The following is a 26,608-nucleotide window of genomic DNA, read 5'->3' as shown; positions in this document are numbered from 1 at the left end:
TTTCCTAAATGGCTACCCAGTCATTGCAAATCATTTATTGAATAATCTGTTGTCTCTCATTGCAATGCCACCTTTATCACAAACTAAATGTATCAATATCAAAACTATCAGAAACTTGATCATATACATATCATATATGGTCTGTATTAGAGTTCATCATATGGCTTACGTTTTTTTCTTTTATCTTCCCATCTATTCATGGACTTGTTTTAAATACTGTAACTTCATAACACGTTTCAGTATCTAGTAAGGCTAGTCTCCTCCTTATTAAGAATTTTGTGGATATTCTTATTTATTCTTCCAAAAGAATTTCTGAGTCAGTTTACTTAAGCCTTTAAAAAAATCTCCTTGTGGGACTTCCCTGTTGGTCCAGTGGGTAGGACTCCACGCTCCCAATGCAGGAGGCCTGGGTTCAATCCCTGGTCAGGGAACTAGATCCTGCGTGCATTCTGCAACTAGGTGTTTGCGTGCCGCAACTGAGAGTCCACGTGCCGCAACCAAGAAGTCTGCATGCCGCAGCTAAGAAGCCCGTGTGCCATGACTTAAAAAGATCCCGCATGCCATGATTGAGGATCTGGAATGCTGCAATTAAGACCCAGTGCAGCCAAAATAAATAAATAAAATTTAATAAAAATCTCCTTGTTACTTTAATTGGAATACTATTATTTCACAGATCAACTTAAACAGAACTAACTTTTTTATGATGTTGAATCTTCCTAATCTAGTATTGTATTTTGATTCCTTGCTGTGACACTGGCATCACCTGGGAATTGGGTGAACATGCAAAGCCTCAGGCCACCCATACCTATCCAATCAGAATCTGCTTTTAACAAGATCCCCAGGTGACTGGTTGTCACCTTCTGGTTTGAGAAATGCTGTTTTAACCCAATAAAATTATTTTTTTATCAACTTGTTTTCAGAATGCAACAAAAATTTGTCAGGAAGTGTTCAGTGCATATCTATTATCGGTCTAGCATGACATACAACAGTGGGGAGACCTAAAAATGTACCCAGAACCATCAGTGGACACTCTTGTGAGAATGATGATTACAGAATACCTAAGATAAAATATAATGAAGTAGCAAGAATTAAAGCATTAAAAAATAGGTACTAGCTATGAGGGATATGCTGAGAAGACCCAGGACTGCAGTTCCTATGCAGCACCCCACTTGTAGAGCAGGGGTGAAACTACAGGAAAGACAGGCCACTGTTCCCACACCCAGCTCCAGTGCAATGGTGCAGAAATTTTGCCCAAGGAGAGAGGCTGTAAAATATAAAGCTCTGGAATGCTGCCTAAGAAGGTGAACCTTATTTGGATCACAGTGTGGGGAGTTCATGCTAAAGACTTTGTGGAAAACAATGGAGATCTCTGGGGTGAGCAATTAAGATCAATCTGATAGTTCCATATTAGTAGCAACAAGCAAAAAGCAGATTAGCTAGATGTTTAACTTAACCAGAGAAAGAGACAATTAAGAGCCTTATGGGGTTAGAGCAAGCCTCAATGACTGGCAACACTTCGCCCCTGTGACAGGGTCTGACTGTAATTAGATCAGAATGTGGAACAATTCACGTCTCAGGGTGTTAAAGCAATAGAGCAATTAGCTAGTAATTAATAGAGGCTAACAGCTAGGTGTGACACCAATAGAGGTAGACTGGCAAGAAGTTTAGCTGGAAGATGGAGGAGTCAAAGAGAACTAAGCTGAAATCACCCTGGTTGTCAGGGAGATTGTATCCATGATCAAGGCTGTACCCTCTGGGGAGCCACATCAGAGGCTACTAACAGCAGGAGAAATAGACTTTACTGAATTAGTCCAGCCAAATTAGTACACAACAAGCAAAAACAATGACAAGACCAAGATCAGTATCTGGTGATGCTAAAGTATATTATCTAAAAAGTCCAGTATTCAACAAAAATGATGAAATAGGAAAGAAACAAGGAAGTGTGACCCACACAGGGAAAAAAGCAGGCAACATAAACTACCTTTCGGAGAATCCAGATGGCGGACTTAGCAAAGTCTTCGAAGCAACTATTATAAAGATGTTCAAAAAACGAAAGGAAACCATGTTTAAAGAATTAAAAGAATATATGATGATAGTGTCTTATCAGAGAATATCAATAAAGAGGTAGAAATTATTTAAATTATTTAAAAAATAAAAAGAAGAACCAAATAGAAAATCTGGAGTCTTTCCAAATGGAATGAAAAATTCACTAGAGGGGATCAACAGTACATTTAAGCCAAGAGAAGAAATAATTAGTTAACTTAAGGTAAGTTGATAGAGATTATGCAATATGAAGAACACAGAGAAAAAAGAAGAAAGAAGTCTTGGAGAAATGTGGAACACCCCTAAGTGCACCAACACACATGAAAACTTCCCACATCCACAAACTTCAACGAACTCCAAGTAGGATTAGTGCAAAGAAATCCATGCCCAGATAGTTTGTACCCAAAATGTTGACTGACAAGGCAAAGAGAATATATTGAAAGCAGCAAGAGAAAATAATTCATCACATACAAGGGAAGCCCAATAAGATTAATAGCTGACTTCTCATCAGAAACAAAATGGAGGCCCAAAGGCAGTGGGATGACATATTCTAAGTGCTGAAAAGGAAAAAAAAAAAAACTGTCAACAAAGAATCTTACACCCAGCAAAACTATCTTTCAAAAATGCAAGAAAGCAATGAGCAAGCACACCCAGATCTTGGTTTCCAATATTAATCAAATAAAAAGACCCAAGACTCCTTGGAGAAATGGTTAATTCTAGGACTGGGGCAGGGAATATACAAGAAGAGCCTGGAGCATCTTCTAGCTCCAGAAAGGAAAGAAGTGCTCAAAACAAAACACATACAACAACAATAACCACCCACAAAAATGGGGATATACCAGAGGAACACAGAACCTGACTGAAAGAGCTCTCAACATCCAACTGGAACAATGGGAGCAACAAAATAAATAACGTTAGATTATAAACCAATATATAAAATTAATATTCATGAATTGATGCTGATATAAATAAATATTTTTTAAAATAAACAAATGGGGTAGAATTGACAAATCTCTCACAGAGAAGAATTCCAAAAAACTTATAACCCCGACTTCTTAAGCGTGGCCTGCACACAGGACTTTCCTTCTAAAGAGTAAAGTCTGAAAAGTGGGAAAGAGTAACTTTGCAGTGGAGAAACCTGTGGAACACCATCTCAGCCAGGTGATCAAAGTTAACATCAGCTATGAAAAGTCTTGTGGACAGGATGCTCCCTTGATATGATGTGATGAAAATAGCACTTTACTTCTGTAGAACAAGGCTACATCCAAGAAAACAAATAGCACAAACACAGGTAATTATGTAGATAATTATAAAAAAAACAGCATAATTGCATACTTTCCTTCTTTTAACTGATTTAAAAAGCATTTTCATAAAACAATATGTATATAATTTTATATTGGACCTATAACATATAAAATGTAATATATTTGACAATAATAGCACAAAAGCAGGCTGAAATGAATCTGTATTTGAGTAGGAAAATAACACCAGATGGTAACTCAAATCTACAGGAAGAAGTGAAGAGAACCACACAAGTGGTAAAGGAAGGTTAATGTAACAAATTCTATGAACATACTGCATCTCCTTTCTTCTTTCAGCTTTTGGATCCCTTCCTCACACCATTTACAAAGTAACTCACAATGGATCGTAACCTAAATTTAAGACCTATAAAAGTCTTAAGAAAAGACATAGGAGGGACTTCCCTGGTGGCACAGTGGTTAAGAATCCACCTGCCAATGGAGGGGACACGGGTTTGAGCCCTGGGCTGGGAAGATCCCACATGCTGTGGAGCAACTAAGCCCATGTGCCACAGCTACTGAGCCTGTGCTCTACAGCCTGTGAGCCACAACTACTGAGCCTGTGCACCACAATACTGAAGCCTGTGTACCTAGAGCCTGTGCTCCTCAACAAGGGAAGCCACTGCAACAAGAAGCCCGCACACCACAACGAACAGTATCCCCCGCTCGCCACAACTAGAGAAAACCCTCACGCAGCAACAAAAACCCAACTCAGCCAAAAATAAATAAATAAAATAAATAAATTTATTTAAAAAAAAAACTGGGCAAAGGCCTTGAATAGACATTTCTGCAAAAAAGATAGACATGTGGCCAAAAAGCATATGAAAAGATGCTTCATGTCATCAGTAATTAAGGAAATTCAAATCAAAACCACAATGAAATACCACTTCACACTCACTAGGACAGCATTAAAAAAAACACCTTAAAATAACAAGTGTTGGTGAACATGAACAGAAATTGGAACACTCACACGTACATTTTCTTTTTTCTTTTTTTTTTTTTGCAGTACGCAGGCCTCTCATTGTTCTGGACTCTCCCGTTGCGGAGCACAGGCTCCGGACATGCAGGCTCAGCGGCCATGGCTCATGGGCCCAGCCGCTCCGTGGCATGTGGTATCTTCCCGGACCAGGGCACGAACCCGTGTTCCCTGCATCGGCAGGCGGACTCTAAACCACTGTGCTACCAGGGAAGCCCCATTTTCTTTTTTTAAGTTCTAGGAATTTTCTTTATATTTCCACTCAGCTTTCATGTATTTCTTTTTCTTATTAGTCATCCATTTTCTACACATCAGTGTATACATGTCAATCCCAATTGCCCAATTCATCACACCACAACCCCCAACCCCTGCCACTTTCCCCCCTTGGTGTCCATACATTTTTTCTCTACTTCTGTGTCTCAATTTCTGCTCTGCAAACCAGTTCATCTGTACCATTTTCTATGCTCCACATATATGCATAAATATACGATATTTGTTTTTCCCTTTCTGACTTACTTCACTCTGTATGACAGTCTCTAGATCCAACCACGTCTCAACAAATGACCCAATTTTGTTCCTTTTTATGGCTGAGTAATATTCCATTGTATATATGTACCACATCTTCTTTATCCATTCGTCTGTCAATGGGATTTAGGTTGATTCCATGACCTGGCTATTGTAAATAGTGCTGCAATGAACATTGGGGTGCATGTGTCTTTTTGAATTATGGTTTTCTCTGGGTATATGCCCAATACTGGGATTGCTGGGTCATATGGTAATTCTATGTTTAGTTCTTTAAGGAACCACCATACTGTTCTCCATAGTGGCTGTATCAATTTACACTCCCACCAACAGTGCAAGACACTTCCCTTTTTTCCACACCCTCTCCAGCATTTGTTGTTTGTAGATTTTCTAATGCCCATTCTGACTGGTGTGAGGTGATACCTTACTGTAGTTTTGATTTGCATTTCTCTAATGATTAGTGATGTTGAGCATCCTTTCATGTGTTTGCTGGCAATCTGTATATCTTCTTTAGAGAAATGTCTATTTAGGTCTTCTGCCCATTTTTGGATTGGGTTGTTTGATTTTTTGATATTGAGCTGCATGAGCTGCTTGTATATTTTGGAGATTAATCCTTTGTCCGTTGACTCATTTGCAAATATTTTCTCCCATTCTGAGGGTTGTCTTTTCATCTAGTTTATGGTTTCCTTTGCTGTACAAAAGCTTTTAAGTTTCATTAGGTCCCATTTGTTTATTTTTGGTTTTATTTCCATTACTCAAGGAGGTGGATCAAAAATATCTTGCTGTGATTTATGTCAAAGACTGTTCTTCCTATGTTTTCCTCTAAGAGTTTTATAGTGCCCGGTCTTACATTTACGTCTCTAATCCATTTTGAGTTTATTTCTGTGTATGGTGTTAGGGAGTGTTCTAATTTCAATCTTTTACATGGAGCTAACCAGTTTTCCCAGCACCACTTATTGAAGAGACTGTCTTTTCTCCATTGTATATCCTTGCCTCCTTTGACATAGATTAGTTGACCATAGATGCGTGGGTTTATCTCTGGGCTTTCTATCGTGTTCCATTGATCTATATTTTTGTTTTTGTGCCAGTACCATATTGTCTTGATTACTGTAGCTTTGTAGTATAGTCTGAAGTCAGGGAGCCTGATTCCTCCAGCTCCGTTTTTTTCCCTCAAGACTGCTTTGGCTATTCAGGGTCTTTTTTGTCTCCATATAAATTTTAATATTTCTTGTTCTAGCTCTGTAAAAAATGCCCTTGGTAATTTGATAGGGATTGCATTGAATTTGTAGATTGCTTTGGGTAGTACAGTCATTTGCACAATATTGATTCTTCCAATCCAAGAATATGGTATATCTCTCCATCTGTTGGTATCATCTTTAATTTCTTTCATCAGTGTCTTATAGTTGTCTGCATACAGGTCTTTTGTCTCCCTAGGTAGGTTTATTCCTAGGTATTTTATTCTTTTTGTTGCAATGGTAAATGGGAGTGTGTCGTTAATTTCTCTTTCAGATTTTTCATCATTAGTGTATAGGAATGCAAGAGATTTCTGTGCATTAATTTTGTATCCTGCAACTTTACCAAATTCGTTGATCAGCTCTAGTAGTTTTCTGGTGGCATTTTTAGGATTCTCTATGTATAGTGCCATGTCATCTGCAAACAGGGAGAGTTTTACTTCTTCTTTTCCAATTTGGTTTCCTTTTATTTCTTTTTCTTCTCTGATTGCCGTGGCTAGGACTTCCAAATCTATGTTGAATAATAGTGGTGAGAGTGGACATCCTTGTCTTGTTCGTGATCTTAGAGGAAATACTTTCAGTTTTTCACCATTGAGAATGATGTTTGCTGTGGGTTTGTTGTATATGGACTTTATTATGTTGAGGTAGGTTCCCTCTATGCCCACTTTCTGGAGAGTTTTTATCATAAATGGGTGTTGAATTTTGTCAAATGCTTTTTCTGCACCCATTGAGATGACCATATAGTTTTTCTTTTTCAATCTGTTAATAAGGTGTATCACATTGATTGATTTGCATATATTGAAGAATTCTTGCATCCCTAGGATAAATCCCACTTGATCATGGTGTATGATCCTTTTAATGTGTTGTTGGTTTCTGTTTGCTAGTATTTTGTTGAGGATTTTTGCATCTATATTCATCAGTGATATTGGTCTCTAATTTTCTTTTTCTGTAGTATCTTTGTCTGGTTTTGGTAACAGGGTGATGGTGGCCTCATAGAATGAGTTTGGGAGTTTTCCTTCCTCTGCAATTTTTTGGAGGAGTTTGAGAAGGATGGGTGTTAGCTCTTTAAATGTTTGATAGAATTCACCCGTGAAGCCATCTGGCCCTGGACTTTTGTTTGGTGGAAGATTTTTAATCACAGTTTCAATTTCATTACTTCTGATTCATCTGTTCATATTTTCTATTTCTTCCTGGTTCAGTCTTGGAAGGTTACACCTTTCTAAGAATTTGCCCATTTCTTCCAGGTTGTCCATTTTATTGGCACAGAGTTGCTTGTAGTAGTCTCTTAGGATGCTTTGTATTTCTGCAGTGTCTGTTGTAACTTCTCCTTTTTCATTACTAATTTTATTGATTTGAGTCCTCTCCCTCTTTTTCTTGATGAGTCTGGCTAATGGTTTATCAATTTTGTTTATCTTCTCAAAGAACCAGCTTTTAGTTTTATTGATCTTTGCTATTGTTTTCTTTGTTTCTATTTCATTTATTTCTGCTCTGATCTTTATGATTTCTTTCCTTCTGCTAACTTTGGGTTTTGTTTGTTCTTCTTTCTCTAGTTCCTTTAGGTGTAAGGTTAGATTGTTTATTTGAGATTTTTTTTGTTTCTTGAGGTAGGCTCGTATAGCTATAAACTTCCCTCTTAGAACTGCTTTTGTTGCATCCCATAGGTTTTGGATCATCATGTTTCATTGTCATTTGTGTCTAGGTATTTTTTGATTTCCTCTTTGATTTCTTTGTGATATCTTGGTTATTTAGTAATGTATTGTTTAGCCTCCATGCGTTTGTGTTTTTTAAGTTTTTTTCCCTGTAATTGATTTCTAATCTCAGAGCGTTTTGGTCAGAAAAGATGCTTGATATGATTTCAATTTTCTTAAATTTACTGAGGCTTGATTTGTGACCCAAGATGTGATCTATCCTGGAGAAAGTTCCGTGCACACTTGATAAGAAAGTGTAATCTATCTGGTTTTGGATGGAATGTCCTATAAATACCAATTAAATCTATCTGGTCTATTGTGTCATTTAAAGCTTCTGTTTTCTTATTAATTTTCTGTTTGGATGATCTGTCCATTGGTGTAAGTGAGGTGTTAAAGTCCCCCACTATTATTGTGTTACTGTCGATTTCCTCTTTTAGAGCTGTTTGCAGTTGCCTTATGTATTGAGGTTCTCCTATGTTGGGTTCATATATATTTATAATTGTTATATCTTCTTCTTGGATTGATCCCTTGATCATTATGTAGTGTCTTTCCTTTTCTCTTGTAACATTCTTTATTTTAAAGTCTATTTTATCTGATATGAGTATTGCTACTCCAGCTTTCTTTTGATTTCATTTGCATAGAATATCTTTTTCCATCCCCTCACTTTCAGTCTGTATGTGTCCCTAGGTCTGAAGTGGGTCTCTTGTAGACAGCATATATATGGGTCTTGTTTTTGTATCCATTCAGCAAGCCTGTGTCTTTTGGTTGGAGCATTTAATCCATTCACATTTAGGGTAATTATCAATATGTATGTTCCTATGACCATTGTCTTAATTGTTTTGGGTTTGTTTTTGTAGGTCCTTTTCTTCTCTTGTGTTTCCCACTTAGAGAAGTTCCTTTAGTATTTGTTGTAGAGCTGGTTTGGTGGGGATGAATTCTCTTAGCTTTTGCTTGTCTGTAAAGCTTTTGATTTCTCCATCGAATCTGAATGAGATCCTTGCCAGGTAGAGTAATCTGGTTTGTACGTTCTTCCCTTTCCTCTCTTTAAGTATATCATGCCACTCCCTTCTGGCTTGTAGAGTTTCTGCTGAGAAATCAGCTGTTAACCTTATGGGAGGTCCCTTGTATGTTATTTGTCATTTTTCCCTTACTGCTTTCAATAATTTTTCTTTGTCTTTAATTTTTGCCAATTTGATTTCTATTTGTCTCGGCATGTTTCTCCTTGGGTTTATCCTGTATGGGACTCTCTTCTTCCTGGACTTGGGTGGCTATTTCCTTTCTGATGTTAGGGAAGTTTTCAACTATAATCTCTTCAAATATTTTCTAGGGTCCTTTCTCTCTCTCTTCTCCTTCTGGGACCCCTATAATGCGAATGTTGTTGCGTTTAATGTTGTCCCAGAGGTCTCTTAGGCTGTCTTCATTTCTTTTCATTCTTTTTTCTTTATTCTGTTCTGCAGCAGTGAATTCCACCACTCTGTCTTCCAGGTCACTTATCCATTCTTCTGCCTCAGTTATTCTGCTACTGATTCCTTCTAGTGTATTTTTCATTTCAGTTATTGTATTGTTCATCTCTGTTTGTTTGTTCTTTAATTCTTCTAGATCTTTGTTAAACATTTCTTGCATCTTCTCTTTCTTTGCCTCTGTTCTTTTTCCAAGGTCCTGGATCATCTTCACTATCATTATTCTGAGTTCTTTTTCTGGAAGATTGCCTATCTCCATTTCATTTAGTTGTTTTTCTGGGGTTCTATCTTGTTCCTTCATCTGGTATGTAACCTTCTGCCTTTTCATCTTGTCTATCTTTCTGTGAATGTCACATGCATACATTTTTTTAATCTTAATCATTTTATTCATAGCAATTCTTGGCACATAAGTATTGTTGAAGGGATTCATGTATGACTACAGGATAGCAGATTCATGGCTGTGAATAAATCAAGTGATTAAGATCTAAGAGTCTGAGCCTGGGTTTGAATTGCTGATCTGCACGTAATAGAGGTGAGACTTGGAACAAGTAAACTTAAGATTTCTGTGTCTGAAGTTATATATACAATGAAATGGGGATAAAAATGTTACTTGCCTCAAGTTTATTATAAGGATTAAATAAAATAAATAACTTTGTGACACATGTACATTTTTGATGGGAATGTAAAATGGTGTGGCCACTTTGCAAAAGAGTTTGGCAGTTCTGTAAATGTTAAACCTAGAGGTACCATATATATAACCCATAGTTCCACTGTTAGCTATATGTCCAAGAGAAAAGAAAACATATAATCACACAAAAACTTGTACATGAATGTTCACAGCAGCATTATTCAAAATAGCCAAAAAACAAAAACAACACAACTATCGATCAAACTGATGAATGGATTAAACAAAATGTGGTACATGCAAGGAAACATTATTCAGCCATAAAAAGAAACAAGTATTGATACATGCTATAACATGAATCTTGAAAATATTATTAAAGTTAAAGGGTCACACTGTATGATTCCTTTTATATGAAACGTTGACAAATAGCAAATTCACAGAGACAGAAAGCTGATTAGTAGTCACCTATGGCTGGAGGGTGGGAATGAGGTGAGGTGAAATGGAGGATTTCTAATTGGTCCGGGGTTTCTTTCTGAGGTGACGAAAATGTTCTAAAATAATTATGCTGATTGTTACACAACTCTGAATATACTATAAACCACTCAAATGTACACTTTAAATTGGTAAATTATTTCATATATGAATTATATCCCAACAGAGCTGTTTTTTAAAAAGTTAAGAAAATGAAAATATACTAAGTAGTGAATGCTGGGCTTTTAAAAATTGATTTCATGTTTTACTTGTAATCTAATAAATATCATCCCAAACAAAGAAATACCACAGGAATTCTGCATGGAGAGAGCACACAGACTTTTGCTTCACCTTTGTTACCGGCCACTCTGCAGCGAGACCGACTTTTTTGCAAAGGGTACTGGTTCTCCTTCAAAGATATGATGTGGATGCCATGGCAAAACTGAGTCAGATGTAGTAATCCTGCGGCTTTTTGGCCATTGTAGGCAGGTTTGGGGCCACACATGCTGCTGGGGACACTTCAGGCTCATTCAAGGCAATGATAGTAATAACTGAAATAATGGCTTTAAGAGGTTGACAAAGCATCGTCCTATCTGATTACTGCAACAAGGGCTGTGATGTCTTTTTCACAGACGTGGAAACAGTTCTGTCTAATTCAAAGGCTTGCTCAAGGCTAGAGACTGGCAACACAAACCTGATACCAGGCCTTCTGAATACAAGTCCAGGGTTCATTTTCCGTCACCTTGCCCCCAAAGTCTCCTTTAAGTCATATCCTAGGTGCGTGTAACTGGTGGAAATTCAACTCTATGTGTTCAACAAAATAATGAGAGCACTCAATCCCAATGCAGATATCGGGAGCTCAGATGACACCACACATTTTCACATGGTGACCACAGGCCCTGGAGTGGGCCTGGGACAGAGGTCACAGGTCTGCCATCTGAGCATCTGCCGTACCGAGTGAGAGCTCCATGTTTAAAGAGCTTTCTCTCCTTTACACAGAAAGTTATATTTTGCCATGTGTTCTTTTTCTCATATCAGTTACATTATTACATGCATCATACATTTTTTTTGCCAGATTGAATACACTACACTTTGAATGTGGTACCTTATGGGTCACTTAAGGAATTCTTGAGAGTCATCTGGACTCCGTAGTTTCTAGATGATTTCATGATTTCTGACACTAGATTCTAACCCGGCAGTAAAATGCAACACCATGGACTGGAGCCTCCAGGGGCCACTTTCTCATTTGATGGCCCAGAGCTATTTTGGTTTTTATTATCTAGGCTTTTCTACACAAAAACCAAGGTGGCCTACATCGTGGTGAATGCTGACCCGAGCCCTTGCAGACAGAAGGAGAAAAACACCAGAAACAGTATGTTTTACCCTCTCCTACCTCCTCTACTTGCAGGGTTTCTTTTTCAACTTTTTCGAGTAACTCTTTTCTCAACAAGAACTCTTTGTCCAGATCGACGGACATTTCCATGGCTCGGTGTAGCTTGCTCTGAAATATAACAACACAGCAAGTCTTGAGCAAAGATGATTGCTTAGAACTATAGGAAGGACAGACATACAAACAGCTCTTTATTAAGCAGGAGACTAGAAGGACCAACCAGGAACTTGGGCCTGCCCTTCTCATGGCTGCCCAGATTTTCAGAATCCTGGTGTCTAAGTGGCAGGGGAGGAGAGGACCTCGGGAGGCTTGTCCTCACCTGCAAAGTAGCCAGATACACCTGGGCCCAAATCCCACCCCACCACTTACTAAGAGAACCTCTCTTAACTAGGGCTAGTTGCCTTGTAGGGTTGTAGAAAGGCTTAAGGGAGGCAAACCTGGTAAAGTGTTGAGCACAGTGCCTGACACACGGAGAACCCACGGCAGACGGCCGCCATCACTACCTCACTTGGATGAAGAGGTGGATGCTACTGTGAGCCCACTGTACAGGTGAGGGAGCTGACTTTTAGGGAGGTGAAACAACTTCCCCAGGGTCACAGGGGGAAGACGAGGGGGAGCCAGGTTTGATCCCAGGCAGCGTGACTTCACAGCCCATGGACTCCACCACTGTCTCCAAAGCCTATGAGGACTGGGCATGCTGGTGCTGGAGAGTTTCTGCAGGAGCTGCTCCACAGCTTCCTGTTGCATCTTTTGCTGCCGCCCCTCACCAGCTCCTCCCTGGCCCCTGCTTCTTAGGTTTGCCCCCTTTGGACCTCCATCTACTAATGGTGAAGAGTCAACCTGGGGGAGTTGGGATGTGCTCTGCTTGGCTGAGGAGGAGGGGGCTGAGGGACAGAAGCCAGTGACTCCAGGGGGCTGGCCAACAAACCCTGAGAACCTACCCAGGCACTGGTCGGCAAAACAACCTAGGCCCGGCCACCAAGAGGCCGGCTCACAGCCCTGACGGAGGTACAAGAAGAAATGCCAAACTGCAACTGTGCCAAGCACCAAGAGTGCATGGGCACTGGTCCCGAAGGTTTCCCTGTGGGAAGGGATGCTGGAAAAAGAGAGGTGAAGTCAACTATGTCTAGGTAAGAGGGGTGGGAAGAACGTTTCAAGCTAAGGAAAGAGCCTTGGGAGAGGAGGGTCCAAAAGGAGCCGGGGAAAGGAGGGTACTGGGGCAATGCCCGAAGGTATCAAATCTTAGACCCGGCAGAAAAGCCTGGAGCCACCTGCCTGGGGGCACTTAGAGCACCTGGGGCCACCTCCCTCCCCATTCCTCTCCTCTCCAATCCCTTCTTTAAGGCTCATTTCCTGTTCCACATCTTGCATGAAGTTGCTCTTCTGAGGAAAGCAAAAGTGGATAAGAGGCCAGGCAGAGGGGGTCAGCTGTGGGGAAGGGAAGGCAGGACAGGTCTTCACTGCACACCAGCCAGTCAGGTGGGAGAAAAGGAGAGCAGAGGGAAAACAGTCATTCACCCAACAACTTAGAGAGACAGTTAGAGACACAGGGCAGGAAAGAATGGAAGCTCGAGGCAGCCCCTGGCTCTGCTGGGGCGGGGCCTTCAAGGAGGTGTAATGGAGTAATTTGGGATCCTGAGCCGGATGATGGTCATTGAGGCAGCTACTTCTGAAAAGGCATGTTAGCTTTCTGTTGCCGTGGAACGAATTATCACAAATTTTGTGGCTTAAGGTAACACACATTTATTATCTCACAGTTTCTATAGATCAGAAGTCCAAGCACAGTGTGGCTGGATTCTCTGCCCAGGGAGCGACCCACCGTGTGGGCCAGGGCTGGGTCTTATCTGGACCTGGGGTCCTTGCCAAGCTCACAGGTTGTTGGTGGGAAGCATTTCCTTGAAGTTGTAAGACCGAGCTCTCCATTTTCTTTCTGGCTGTCAGCAGGAGGTGGCCCTCGGCTCCTGCAGGCCGCCCTCAGACCCCTTCCATGTGGTCCCTCTATCTTCGAGCCGGCAATGGAGAAGTTTTCATCCAGAGAATTCCCTTCATGCTTCAAATCTCTGCCTTCCTCATCCAGAGAAAACTGTCTACTTTCAAAGGGCTCATGTGATTAGGTCAGACCCACTGGGATAATATCCTCATCTCAAGGTCAAGGGTGCCCTCTAATCTAATCTAATCATAGAGCAGAATGGAACCTAATAACAGAATCCGTCGTATCCAGAGCCCTGGGCATTGTGCAGGGTGAATACACCAGGGGGCGGGGAGTCTTGGGGGACATCTTGGAATTCTATCTAACACAAGGCATCACTAGTTTATACACGGATCACTAGTTTACAGTCAGTTAAGAGCGACACCTCAAGGCTGTAGTCACGTGCTTATATTCTATCAGCCTCCATCAGGCAGGGCTTGAAGGCATAGCAGAGAAAAAGGGTTGACTGAGACCCACTCATAAAACTCATAGAAGAGAAGAGACCATGTCTGTCTCCTTCACAGCTGTACCCTCAGCACTTAGCCGTGTGCCTGGCATACCGTAAGTACTCAGTACATTTGGCAATAGAGGAAAATTATTCTATATATTTTTAATGAGGTCTTATACTTGGGTGTTTGACATTTATATGAAAGTGATCCCTCCTGCCACCCTTCCATCCCCTAAACATACACCTGAATTTTTAGCAGTTTTTGACAATACATGCTGAGCACCTGCTTTGGCCAGGCCCTGTCCTCAGCGCCAGGGACACATCACAGACCAGCCAGAGGTCTGTCCTGGTGGTAAGTCACAAAAACTTGCTTCTGAGAGGCGACGCATCGGCCCATAGTCCCCAGTAGAGTCCCCATTCAAACCCAGGTGAGGCCGGACTCTACAACCCACAGTTGTTGGGCCCCGTTTCCCCCAGGAGGCCTGAGAACTGAGACACGGAAAAGTGAGCCTGCTTCTCTCTCAGCCCCTCGCTGTGTCACCTTAGGACTCCAGCAGGCATCTCGTCCCAGCTCCACCATCTGCTTGCTATTATTCTAAACAGGCCTACAGGCATGCTGGCCCCTGGGATTCTGACCGGAATGGCTCCCATTCTGCCCACCGTGGCCTGCGTTGCCGCTGCTTGGGTGTCACAATCAACAGGCACTGTGCATTTAGATGTCCTAAGCAGCGCAAGCCCTGGACCTAGCTGTTGCATTTTATAAACCAGCAGCTCCACTCCAAAGCCCTAGCTTTCCCCCACAAGACCAGACTGGCCCTGTGCCACTCAGCTGATTTCTCAGAATAAGATCAAGGTCCAATGTACCTCGAGGTACATACCACGTACCTCGAGGCTCTCCAGTTGGACACATGAATTTCAGAATGTGAGCACAGCCTTGTGTACACACGTTATGCCAGGGGAAGGCAGTTGGGTGAGGTGGGACACGCACTGGACTAGGAGTCCAAGCTCTGTCACAAACATGTTGCTTGAATCCGGCAATTACTCTGCCTCTTTCGGCCTTCGGTTTTTCATTTGTAAAAGGAAAATGCTGGACAAACATAAACCTAGTCTAAACACATTCGAATTCACATTTTTAAATGACACTGTGTGGGCCAAATGAAGCTTACCTATGAGCTACCTAAGCCCGTGGCCGCTCTTGCCACCTAGACACTAGGCCAGGGGTCAGCAACCTTGCTCTGTAAAAGGCCAGATAGTAAATATTTTAGGCTTTGCAGGCCAAGGGGCAAAATTGAGCATGTTGTGTAATTACCTACACTAACAAGAGAGAAAACAAATTTCCACAAATGTTTTATTGATAAAATTCAAAATAAAATAATCAAGTATAATATTTTGGAATGCAGGTCTACTATTGAGGAGAATGAAATTTCTCAGGGAGAAATCAATTTTGCTTAATTGGGTTTCAAAGGGAGTGTCCTCTATCAAATCAGTTGCAAATGTTCTTCTGTAAAAACCATCCTTAGCTCCCAGACCAGTGGGCAGGATACACGGGCCCACAGTTAGCTATTGCATCAGACAGCTGCCAGCAGGGTCACCAGGCAGCCTGGTCTGCCGAGGACAGGCCATGCTCATACCCACAGTTTCTGCTTAATTATCAATAGTGCCTCTTTCTCTACAAAAACGGTTCTGTGTGGATGAGGAATTATTTAGTAGATTTCTGCTTTATAGCTAAGATGATTTCCTTTGCAGGGTTTTAAGCAAGGAAGTGCTTTCACACACTAAATTAAACAGGGCCCTAAATGTGGCTGGTTATCAAAACTCACTGTGCATAAAAATCATCTGGGAGTTAAGGAAAAAAAAAAAGATGCATGGCCCTCACCCCCTAATTCAATTGGTCAGTGTTGGACTAGAGAGTCTGTCTAACCTTTAAAAAAACAAAAGGCTCCTTGGATGGTTCTAATGCGCAGCCAGGATTGTGGGGACATCCGGAGTATTTTAGGAGACATGGCTTCGTCGGGAGAAATCAGAGAGCAACAGGGGAATGAAGGACGCCTAGGCTCTCAGTGAAACAACAGTGGTGCCCTAGTACCTCTCTGTGGCTGGAAAGGTAGGCACAGGAAGCCCAGAGGACCAGCGCGGACCTTACTTTGTACGCGTTAAGGATCCGCAGGGTGTTTCTGGATACCAGCTTCAGCTGGATCAGTTCTTGATTCCTTGCTTCAATTGTCTTTAAAAACTGAGCATTCTCGATCTTCAGCTGCTGAAAGTCAACATCGTGGAGGGCCTCTCCCACCTCTTCCTTCTACAGCTCAGAGAGAGGAAACGATGTGAGGTTGTGACTTCTGAATGTATGGCTCGCACCTTGCAATTCCTAGTGAGCTTTTGGAAGTCAGTCATCATTCAGTCATTCAACAAACTTGGATTGGGGATCTGCTTGGTGCCAGGCATGGTGTTAGGTCCAGGGATAGAGATCTGAGTAAATATGATACTCCCATACTCAATGACAGTTCACAGACAGGTCATAGCGTGGTGTAGTGGGACACACAGGGGCAGAGGGCAAACAGAAGCCCCTCAGCCAGCCCAGAAGAGAATGGAAGGCTGGGTCAGGGAGGCTTTCCCCAGGAAGTGGTGCCTAAACAGGGCTGTGTAGGAAGAAAGGCCATTTAAAAGTTGTTTTTAACCTGGAAAACCCAGGACAAGCAGCCCATAAACGTCCTTCCTTTGATCCCATGACATTTCTGCATGGGGGGTGTATCAGTGCACCGGGTTCCCTCCCCAGCCCTGGTCCCACCTTACCTGCCCCACCAGGTCTGTGCCATCTTACATTTGTGGTACACAAGAGCCAAACTCAGGTCTGTTCCCCATCCCCATGTGCTACTCATGCTGTACTACCTCCTAGAAGGCATCTTCTTCCCTTTTCCCCGAAACAACAGAACAATTTCCTTAAGCCCCAACTGACCCACCCTCTAGCTCAAATGCTCCCAGCCCATCTTCCACACCAGAGGGCAACCCCTCCCTCCACGCAGCCTCCTGAGGCTGTGGCTCCTGGTCCCTGCCACTGTTTCCTCTGTATGGCAGTTATGCATCCATGCCTTTTCTCACCATCACCACTCCCTGCTAGCCTGCGAGCCTGCGAGGGCAGGACCACATCAGTGTCATCTCTGTGTAGCAATGGCTTTCAGGTTAAAGGTCATCCATCTGCTTCCCCTCTCACGCTTCAGGATGCCTGAGCTTGCATGAAGTCCAGAGAACTAGGAACTCAGTATCAGGAGGCAGCTCAGCTGGGGCCACGTTCTTTCTTACGCTGAACTCAACTCTCCTTGGCTGACACTTTCACCCCAACCCAGCTCCACCCTGGGGGCCCTCCCAAGCAGTATGTTCTCTTCCCCGCAGCGACCAGAGCACTCGGAGTCAGCAGCCATGGCTCTTGTGGGCTCCTCCTCCTTGGCCCCATCAGTTGCAGGTCCTCTGACGTGCTTTCTCTCCCCTTGCTCTCCATTCCCTCTCCTACGTGGACTCTAGTTTACAGATTCTTTCACGTGTGGCACTCTTCCTGAGACACAGTGCTCCAGGTGGGCTACTCAGAACAGAGTGCAGTGAGACCACTCTTTTCTGGAGGGCACTGTGGAGTGCAGCCTAGGCTGCAGCACTGCCCCCAGCTGAGCGGACTTTATCAGCTTCTCCATGACTAAGCCACCCAGCACCTGTGCAGATATTTGGGAGGATCAAAGTGGAGGACCTTACGTTTGTCCTTAGTCACCTCGTGTGTTAAAGTTGTCCCAGCCTGTTGAGCCTTTGGGATCCCAAGTCAATCAAGCAGTAACTCCCAGACATCTTAATTCTCCTGCCCAACTCTGTGTCACTGACAGTGGCCACCTCTGATGCACATGCCATCAGCACCCATATAATGAATTAATAACAAAAATATTGAGCTAAAAGAGGATGGAGCTATGTAACCACTTTCTAGAGGCCCTGTGCCATGTCTGCCTTACCGCCTTTAATCAGGAGCCTTTAAGGTCAGCTGTTCAAAGACTTACCAAGGCATACGACTAACTGTGCCACCCGGCCACATTCCCCAAAAGGGTCAATAAGTATGTCATGAGGGTCTTTTAAATTCAAGCCAACTCCATCTACAGATTTGCCAGCACAGAAACTGTATTAGTTTCCTGTTGCTGCTGTAACAAATGACCACAAATTCAAGGGTTTAAAACAACATAAATGTATTATCTTATAGCTCATGAGGTCAGAAGTCTGAAATGGTTCTTTGGACTAAAATCAAGGTGTTGGCAGGGCTGCATTTCTTCTGGAGGCTCAAGAGGAGAATCTGTTTCCTTGCCCTTTCCAGCTTCTGCAGGTAGCCTGCATCCTTTGTTTACAATCCCTTCCTCTGTCTTAAAAGTGCATCACTCTGACCTCTGCTTCCATTACCAAATCTTCTCTGACTCTCATTCTCCTGCCTCCCTCTCATCAGGACCCTTGTGATTACATTGGACCCACTCAGATAATCTACAATAAACACCCCATCTCAAGATCCTTGACTTAATCACACCTGCACCATCTTTATGCCACGTAAGGTAACATACTCACAGACTCCAGGAATTAGGACGTGGACATCTTTGGGAAGACGTTGTTCTACCCACCACAGTAACCTTAAAAAAAAGAAAGACAAAGCCACATACCTGCCTCAATTGTAAAAGCATCTTTTTCCTCTGGACTTTGAGAGAGGCATTTTTCAAACATAATTTATCCTTCATATTATCCTGAAAAATAAAAGCAAATTTTAATCCATTGCTCTTCTTCTTCCCTGTTGGCTTGAAAAGTTGGCAGGTCTGGGGCTGCAAAACTAAACCTTGAGTCCTAACATTCAGTCACCTTTTTTTAAGTCTTTTATGGCTACTCAAGCTGGTGTTGCTATGGTATTTTACTCATGACCAAAAAGCAGAGGAAACTGGGTCTGCTCCATACAAATTTTCTATTGATTTTAAATTCAAGATAACTTGGGTATATCTTTAGGTATAGGGGCCTTTACTGACAAAATGATTTATGATTCTTTGGTCTATTATTCTCTTGGTAATTTACATAATTTTTATTACATATAGCATGTTACAGTTAGTGACTCTACCTATCTCCAGGATCCAAAGTTTGATATGCTACAAAGCCTTTGGAAAAGAAGGAGCATTTTATGTCTCATTCTTACAATAATGGAACTCAAAGAAATTAAGATTTACTTGTCGCATGCCATGTAGTCACCTGACTAGATAGACTCACACCTTTCTCAAGATAACATCAGATCTTGAAACAAACAGCAAAATACAGTAAGTCGCCTACATACGAACGAGTTCCATTCCGAGAGCGTGGTCGGAAGTCCAATCTGCTTGTACGTCCAACAAAGTTAGCCTAGGTACCCAACCAACACAATCAGCTGTATAGTACTGTACTGTAGGTTTATAACGCACGTTCACATCTTTGACAGTTCGCAACTTGAAGGTTCCTATGTAGGGGACTTACATACGGTCTGAGATACTATGAATATTCATCCTGCCTGACTGATTTTAGACTTGATAAACTTGCATTTTAAGACACACATGCTGTGAGGGACACAAAAAATCTGCATATGTGGGCAGCGTTTACAGTGGACCAAATGGAGTGGGGCTGCCTCACGTGGGCCACTTCTGTGTCATCGTTCTATGAATCTATTTCCCCTTCTAAGCTCTAACCTCCTGCCCACTCACCCTCCGGCGGTTCATGTCCTCAATGTACTTCATCACTTTCTGAGTGGCCAAAATACTCCCTTTCTTCTTGGATATGGTCTTTAGAATATCTTTTTCAAACTCATGCACTTCTCTCTGAACTTCGGTCCACCGAATTTCAGCTTCCTCAATGATAGCCTGGGGGAGCCAGCACAAAGAGAGAACAGTTTACAAAATTTCTCAAGGATATAGCCGTCTAAGGAAACCTACACGTATTGGGTGACCTATTTGTGTCCCAATGCATAACGTTTCTTCTTAGTCTTAGAAATATATCCTTAAGATACAAATTGGACAATACGAATATTATTATTTAAAAGCATGCCTCAAAAAAGTTATAGTCTCGATATAAAGGGGAAGAACAAACAAAAACAGGGCCTTGGGACTTCCCTGCTGGTGCAGTGGTTAAGAATCTGCCTGACAATGCAGGGGACACGGGTTCGAGCCCTGGCTCGGGAAGATCCCACATGCCGCGGAGCGACTAAGCCCATGTGCCACAACTACTGAGCCTGGGCTCTAGAGCCCGCGAGCCACAACTACTGAGCCCTCGTGCCACAACTACTGAAGCCCGCACACCTAGAGCCCATGCTCCGCAACAGGAGAAGCCACCGCAATGAGAAGCCCGCGCACCACAACGAAGAGTAGCTCCCGCTCACCGCAACTAGAGAAAGCCCACGAGGAGCAATGAAGACCCAACGCAGCCAAACATAAATAAATTAAAAAAAAAAAAAAAAAGAGGTGATGAGGGTAGATTTAAAAAAACAAAAAACAAAAAAAACAGGGCCTTGAGTATCTCCAGAAATATGTATTTCCATATCTGAAACATTATTTATCCATTAAAAATTATAACATTAATATAATATCATATATATATAAAATATCTGGAAGGCTATATGCCAAAACATTAACCACAGTCATATCTGGAAAGATGGATTAGTGGGGAGGCAAAGAAGCACTCTGTAATTTTAAAAAAGATGCTATAAATGAATCTATGTATTGATATGGAATGATATTATTAAGTGAAAAGTATGGTTTATAAAATAATATGACACCTTTTTATAAAGAAATTCATACACACATAGAAAATAATATAAATTCTAGGAGAAAAATACAAGAGCCAAATACAAGTCTTAGGTGGTAAGACTGTGTATGTTTTCAAATGTTCCTCTTTTAGCTTACCTGTATGTTTAAATTTTGCTACAACAGAGATTGTCTTTAAATAAGAAAACACAAACACACATACATTATTTTAAAGAATGAAATGAGTAGCTGCAGAGCAAATCATCTTTGTTCAGGCTTTTTCACTGGGCACCAAGAAGCAAAAGCATCTTCCTTCTCCGGCTGGCGTCTGGCCCCAGCCTCCTCCCTTCCCATCATCTTCACAGGCCAGAACATCCAACCACATTAAATGCTACTTCCTATGCATCGCTCTTCTGCTCAGTTATCCTCACTGGGGTCCTGATTTCTAAGACATCAGAGAGAAGCCCCTCTGCTTGGCTTTCAAGGTCTCACAGCCCTACTCGACCTGATTTCCTACCATAGCCCCCAAAGCACCCTCTTCTCTAATCACACCAGCCTCCTCAAGGTCCTAACTTGCCATGTTCATTCCTACCTCCACTTCCTTGTTCATGTCATTCACCTTACCTAGGGTGCCCTTGTCTTCCTATTCCTTAAACAAATGCCACCATTCTTCAAGGCCATGCCAAGTCCTATGTCCAGCCCCACCTCCTCAACACAGTCTTCTTTGACCACTCTAGCCCACATCGTGATGTTTAATCACACAGTCTAGCATGGCAGGACAAAGCTACCACATCCTGACCTCCTTTAACATGTTAGAATTCAACGATGCATGTTTGGAAAGAGAAAGAAGAAGAGAGGGGAAAGGGCAGGAGGGAGGGAGAGAGGGAGAGAGGGAAAGAAGGATAGGTTTATGCAGTACAGATGATTCTATCAATGGAGACATGAGTCCACTGATCCATCTCTTTCAAGGAAATGAGTGTGATTCTGTGCGTGCCTCCATTTAGAAATGGAAAAAGTTAGAAATAGAACAGAAATATCTATTTTTCATACAACATGGCTACCAAATGCAAGCCAACAACTTCATCCCATGGGCAATGAAGTTAACAGCGATGTTTCTTCTCTGGAGGAAAACTGATTGCAGTGGCCTCCAACAAGACATGAACCATGGTCATGGATGCTGCATATGGAGGGTGACAAGGGATTTTTCACCCAACTCACTGACTTAAACCTCCAGCCCATTTTATTATTAAGAAATTATTATAAATTTTAAGGGCATTAATGGTAATTATGGTTATGGTTTTTTTTTAAAAGAATCCATATCTTAGAGACATATATTGAAATATTTACAGATAAATATATGTTTAAGATTCACTTCATAATAGCCCAGTGGCCTATTACGAGGGGGAAGTTGGTAGGGATACGGAGGGAACAAGAGTGGCCATGCATTTATGACTGTTACGTGTGGGTGTTGAATACATAAGGGTTCGCTGTGCTAGCTTCTCTACATTTGTGTATTTTGAAATTTTTCATCTTAAAGAGTTTAAAATTTGATATCTCCTCAAGCAGGTGGTAAGTTCCTTAAAGGTAGGTCCTCAATTTATCTTACCCTACTTGTGTTTCTCTCAAAGCACCAACAGTTGTATGAACATACTATAGGTACTTCTTGCTGAGGCGGAAACGGGGAGCCCAGGGAGGACAGCCTATAGGAAGGTATACCTCGTGATGCTGCAGGTCCCTCTCGGCATTTGCCCTTATGTGCCTTATTTCACTCTTTGTGTCGTCCAGCTCTTTTTGCACAAGCTTCAATTTTTGGTCCACGCTGAGGCCTGTTACACGTTCCAGACTTACGCGGGATTTGGATCTACGCCTGCCTCGTAACTGTAACACAAGAAAAACAAAGCCATTGTCAAATAGGAATTGGCAATAAAGCAGCCTAAGGTGGGCATCGAAACGACCACTCAGGCCTGCTAGAAATCGCTCTGAATGACATCCAGAGAGAACCAATTCAATGTGAAAGGATTCTGGATATTAGGCCTGAGGTGATGTTCATTTCACAAGTCAACCTAAGGCACCGTGCCAAATACTTCAAAGGCCTATGCTTGACAATGAACTGAAAATAAATAAGGGAAAGTGTCTTGAGGGTGGGAAAACCATGAACCTGCTATAGACTAGCACTCAAGTCAGTGTCAGAGAAAACCTGGAGCTCAGTGCTGCCCAAACTGAACACAGAAGAGAAACTGCATCGGGGGCCACGGTGTTCAGCAAAAACCAAAAAGACAAGAATTTTGGATTTCCTAGGCATTGAAGCCAAAGGGCAAAAGCAGGTGGCCCAGGGAATGTGTGGACCTGAAGATGACATTGTTTGGCCCTCAAAAAAATAGACCTATACACAGTTTTAAATTAAAAAGAAATTAATTACCCACATTTGAAAATCAGAGGTTTCTACCAAAATAATCCAGATTTCCAGCTTCTCTTGAAAAATCAGCTGCTCTGGCAATACCAGGTTGTCTGGCTGGCCCTTTTAGATGAGGGAGGAACTCTCCAGTGCCCACACCAGGCCCATCTTCACTCCTGTATGTGGCTGGCCAGGCCTTGTACACGTTTGGGTCCCCAGAATGAAGGGAGTTATTTCAAATTAACTAAGATATTCTGTGAGGGTCAATCCACTGTGAGTTGAACCTGATTCCCTTCATACTCATTTGAAAGAGAAACCTTGAAGGGGAAGGAAGAATCAAAAGTAGAACAGTGAGAAAGTCATATGCCACTTGGCCAAGAGGGAACACCAAAAATGGACAACAAACACCACTTGCATCTAAAGGGACAAACAGAATAAAAGAATTCTTAGATCTCTCTTGTGTACCTGTGCAATTTCTGCTCCTGACATTCTAATTTCTGATAATTGTGAAGGTCGCTGGTCCCTGGGCTCCAATTTATTGTAATATTTTTCAAACATCTCTGTCTCAGTTTTGAGAGCAGAGTTTCCGTGGCTGCAAGACAGAAGGTGCCTAAGTAAGTTCCACCAATAGGAGTTTAAACCCCAGATAACTAGTATTTAACACTTACTAGCTTTGTATGACCTTTTGCAAGATATTTAACCTCTTGGTGCCTCACTTTCCTCATCTGTAAAATGGGAATAATAACAGCACCTATCATCGAGGGTTGTGATAAGAAATGCAAAGACTTTGGGTCAGTGTCTGGCACACAGTAAATGCAATTTAAGTATTCTATATATTTTTAAAATACATCTAATGAGCCACAAAATTCAGAGCACTGGGATTACAGGCATACTTTAGGGATATTCCAGGTTCAGTTCCAGACCACCTCAACAAAGCACATATTGCAATAAAGTGAGTCATATAAATTTTTTGGTTTTCCAGTGCATATAAAGTTATGTTTATATTATACTGTAGTCTACTAAGTGTGCAATAGCATTATGTCTAAAAATATATATATACCTTACTTTGAGAACTTTATTGCTAAAAAAATGCTAACCATCATCTGAGCCTTCAGTGAGTCATAATCGTTTTGCAATAGTAACATCAAAAATCACTGATCACAAATCACCATAGCAAATATAATAATAATGAAAAAGTTTGAAATATTGCAAGAATTACCAAAATGTGACAGAGACACGAAGTGAGCAAATGCTGTTGGAAAAAGCGGCATCAATAGACCTGCTCAATGCAGGGATGCCACAGACCTTCATTTTGTAAAAAACACAATATCTGCAAAGTGCAGTAAAGCAAAATGCAATAAAGTGAGACATGCCTATATATTTTAAATTGCTACAAGTTTCTTCTTCAAGTATCTTCTAACCCGTTTGTGAGTTTCCTTCTGAATTACTACTGAATTCTTGAAATTACACACATCCACAATCTTCAGAGGTTTTTCCTTTAGTTTATATTTCTTGCCTCTTTCATTTCCAGCACGCAATGGATGAAGCATCCACTAGAAGTCTATTATAAATGGTGGAAAAGCTTTGAATAGATGGTTTTTAAACAACTAGAGATAATAAACCTAGCTTATTCTGTATATGCCAAGATTATGACCCTTTTAATTTATGTAACGTACATGTATGCTCTAATATGAGTGTGTATAATACACACATATGTATATATGAGAGAGAACAGCTCTGATATTTGCATACATTATTGAGCTGAATATCTGTTTATTGAGCTGAAAACTCTGTTTGGCTGAATTTTAAGATTAGTGGGAAAGGATCAACAGAAAAGCCCAATATATCAAAGCATCTTTCTTTTTCAGCATATGTCATGTTCCCAATGTAGGCTGGGGAGTTACACCCGAGTCTTAATCTTAGCACTACCACTGACTAGTTGTGTGACTGTAGGAAAGTGACTTAACTTTTGTGTCTGTTTCCTCACCAACTTTCTAGGGTTATGGGCCATTCTATAAGGTAATATATGCAAAATACTTGGCACATAATAAGCACTCAAAAGATTGTATCTATTTTAGCAATAATACCTCAATTCTGACCTAAACTATTTATAAATATATTGAAGTAACACCTATTCAGCTGCCAGGCCAGGATATTCTGTGTGAGACCAGTAAGTTGTACAATTAACCTCAACTACATCATGGAATCTTGACGTCCAATTTACTTGCTATAGTAGATACTAAAACAGACTGCTAAAAATGCAGAATATTGAGCTAGTCCTTCTTTGCTGTCCACCTCCATGCTTATACTCAGGTTCAGATATAAGTTGTTTCATACTAAAAACATCTCAATAGCCTCCTTTCTATCTGCTGTCACATTAATTTTAGCATAGAATCTTAGCATTGGAAAGGGGCTTAGAGGTCACCTGGTCCAAGCTGCCGCCGCACAGTAGAGGAGCGGCTAAGCACACAGTGTGGCACCAGACAGACCCACCAGGCTGAAGCTCTGGCTTCACCAATTACCCTCTGGGCTTCGCACCACCTTCTTTTTTTGGCTCCATCAGTGGCTTGATAGCGCCATGGCAGTGGAAACACGGGAATAAAGAGCAAAGGTAAGCGCCTTCCCCACTTTGGGGGTCTCAGTTTCCTCAATGTTCAATGCGGGCTAGGAGCATTCGGTGCTGGACCACGCTCCGGGCCCACACGCTGAGGAGGGACCGCCCCCAGAAGCCGACAGGCTGGTACCTGAGCTCTTCCACCAGCCCACACAGCTGGGTAACAGGCAGCTCGCTCTCATCCTGGGCTTGCGCCTCGCTGGCAGTAGTCTGAGAGTCCTCGTCCGTCATCACTGCCGAAGCCACCCTCGTCAAAGCCCCTTGTTAATGCCGAGTGTGGTCGAGAGCGCCGTGGAGCGAGCGCTGCGACCTAGCAGTGCGTTGCCACGGCGACCCGACGCGTGCGTGGAGGGGCGGGGCTTCGGAGGCCCCGCCCAGCGCTCCCGCCCAGCGCCGCGCTGACCAGCGCGAGGTTACCGGCCTTGGCTAGACACGTAAGTGCATTCACTGTTCACTTTTTCAACAATAATTCTTAAAATGATGATAATAACAGCTACTGTTTGCTCAGCACTTACTATGCCCTTGGCACCGTGTTAAGCATGGTTTATGAAAATCCTTGCAGCAACCTTGTAATAGTATCTATTCTTCTCTTTTTCCAAACTGGGAAACTAAGACCCAGAAAGTTCATTTGATTTGTCGGAGTGTCCTGCTTCTTGCACCTCACTGTGAGGCCTCTACTCTGTTCGCCACCTGGCACCTCATACATATTCACT

At 42.0% G+C, this 26,608-nt stretch overlaps 1 protein-coding gene across 6 annotated transcripts in view; it reads right to left on the bottom strand.

Moving 5' to 3' along the window:
* Window positions 1–26,212, bottom strand: part of CFAP263 (cilia and flagella associated protein 263) — a 38,707-nt gene extending 12,495 nt beyond the window's left edge. For 4 of the 6 annotated variants that reach the window (XM_067718077.1, XM_067718075.1, XM_067718076.1 and 1 more), the window contains exons 1-7: window positions 26,026–26,212; window positions 23,747–23,873; window positions 22,603–22,764; window positions 19,852–20,007; window positions 18,799–18,879; window positions 16,266–16,421; window positions 11,709–11,816 (exon numbers count right to left, since the gene is read on the bottom strand). In XM_067718077.1, coding sequence (XP_067574178.1) covers window positions 11,709–11,816; window positions 16,266–16,421; window positions 18,799–18,879; window positions 19,852–20,007; window positions 22,603–22,764; window positions 23,747–23,873; window positions 26,026–26,126 — 891 coding nt within the window. In that variant the 5' untranslated portion in view covers window positions 26,127–26,212. Of the gene's footprint in view, window positions 1–11,708; window positions 11,817–16,265; window positions 16,422–18,798; window positions 18,880–19,851; window positions 20,008–22,602; window positions 22,765–23,746; window positions 23,874–23,949; window positions 24,027–26,025 lie in introns of those variants that run through there. The other 2 variants (XM_067718078.1, XM_067718079.1) reach the window with 2 other exon arrangements.
* Window positions 26,213–26,608: the final 396 nt, after the last annotated feature.

The sequence above is a fragment of the Pseudorca crassidens genome, chromosome 20, assembly GCF_039906515.1.
Source record: "Pseudorca crassidens isolate mPseCra1 chromosome 20, mPseCra1.hap1, whole genome shotgun sequence".
Taxonomy (NCBI): domain Eukaryota; kingdom Metazoa; phylum Chordata; class Mammalia; order Artiodactyla; family Delphinidae; genus Pseudorca; species Pseudorca crassidens.
Note: the sequence above shows the minus strand (reverse complement) of the source record. Positions and strands in the feature narration are given on the sequence as shown.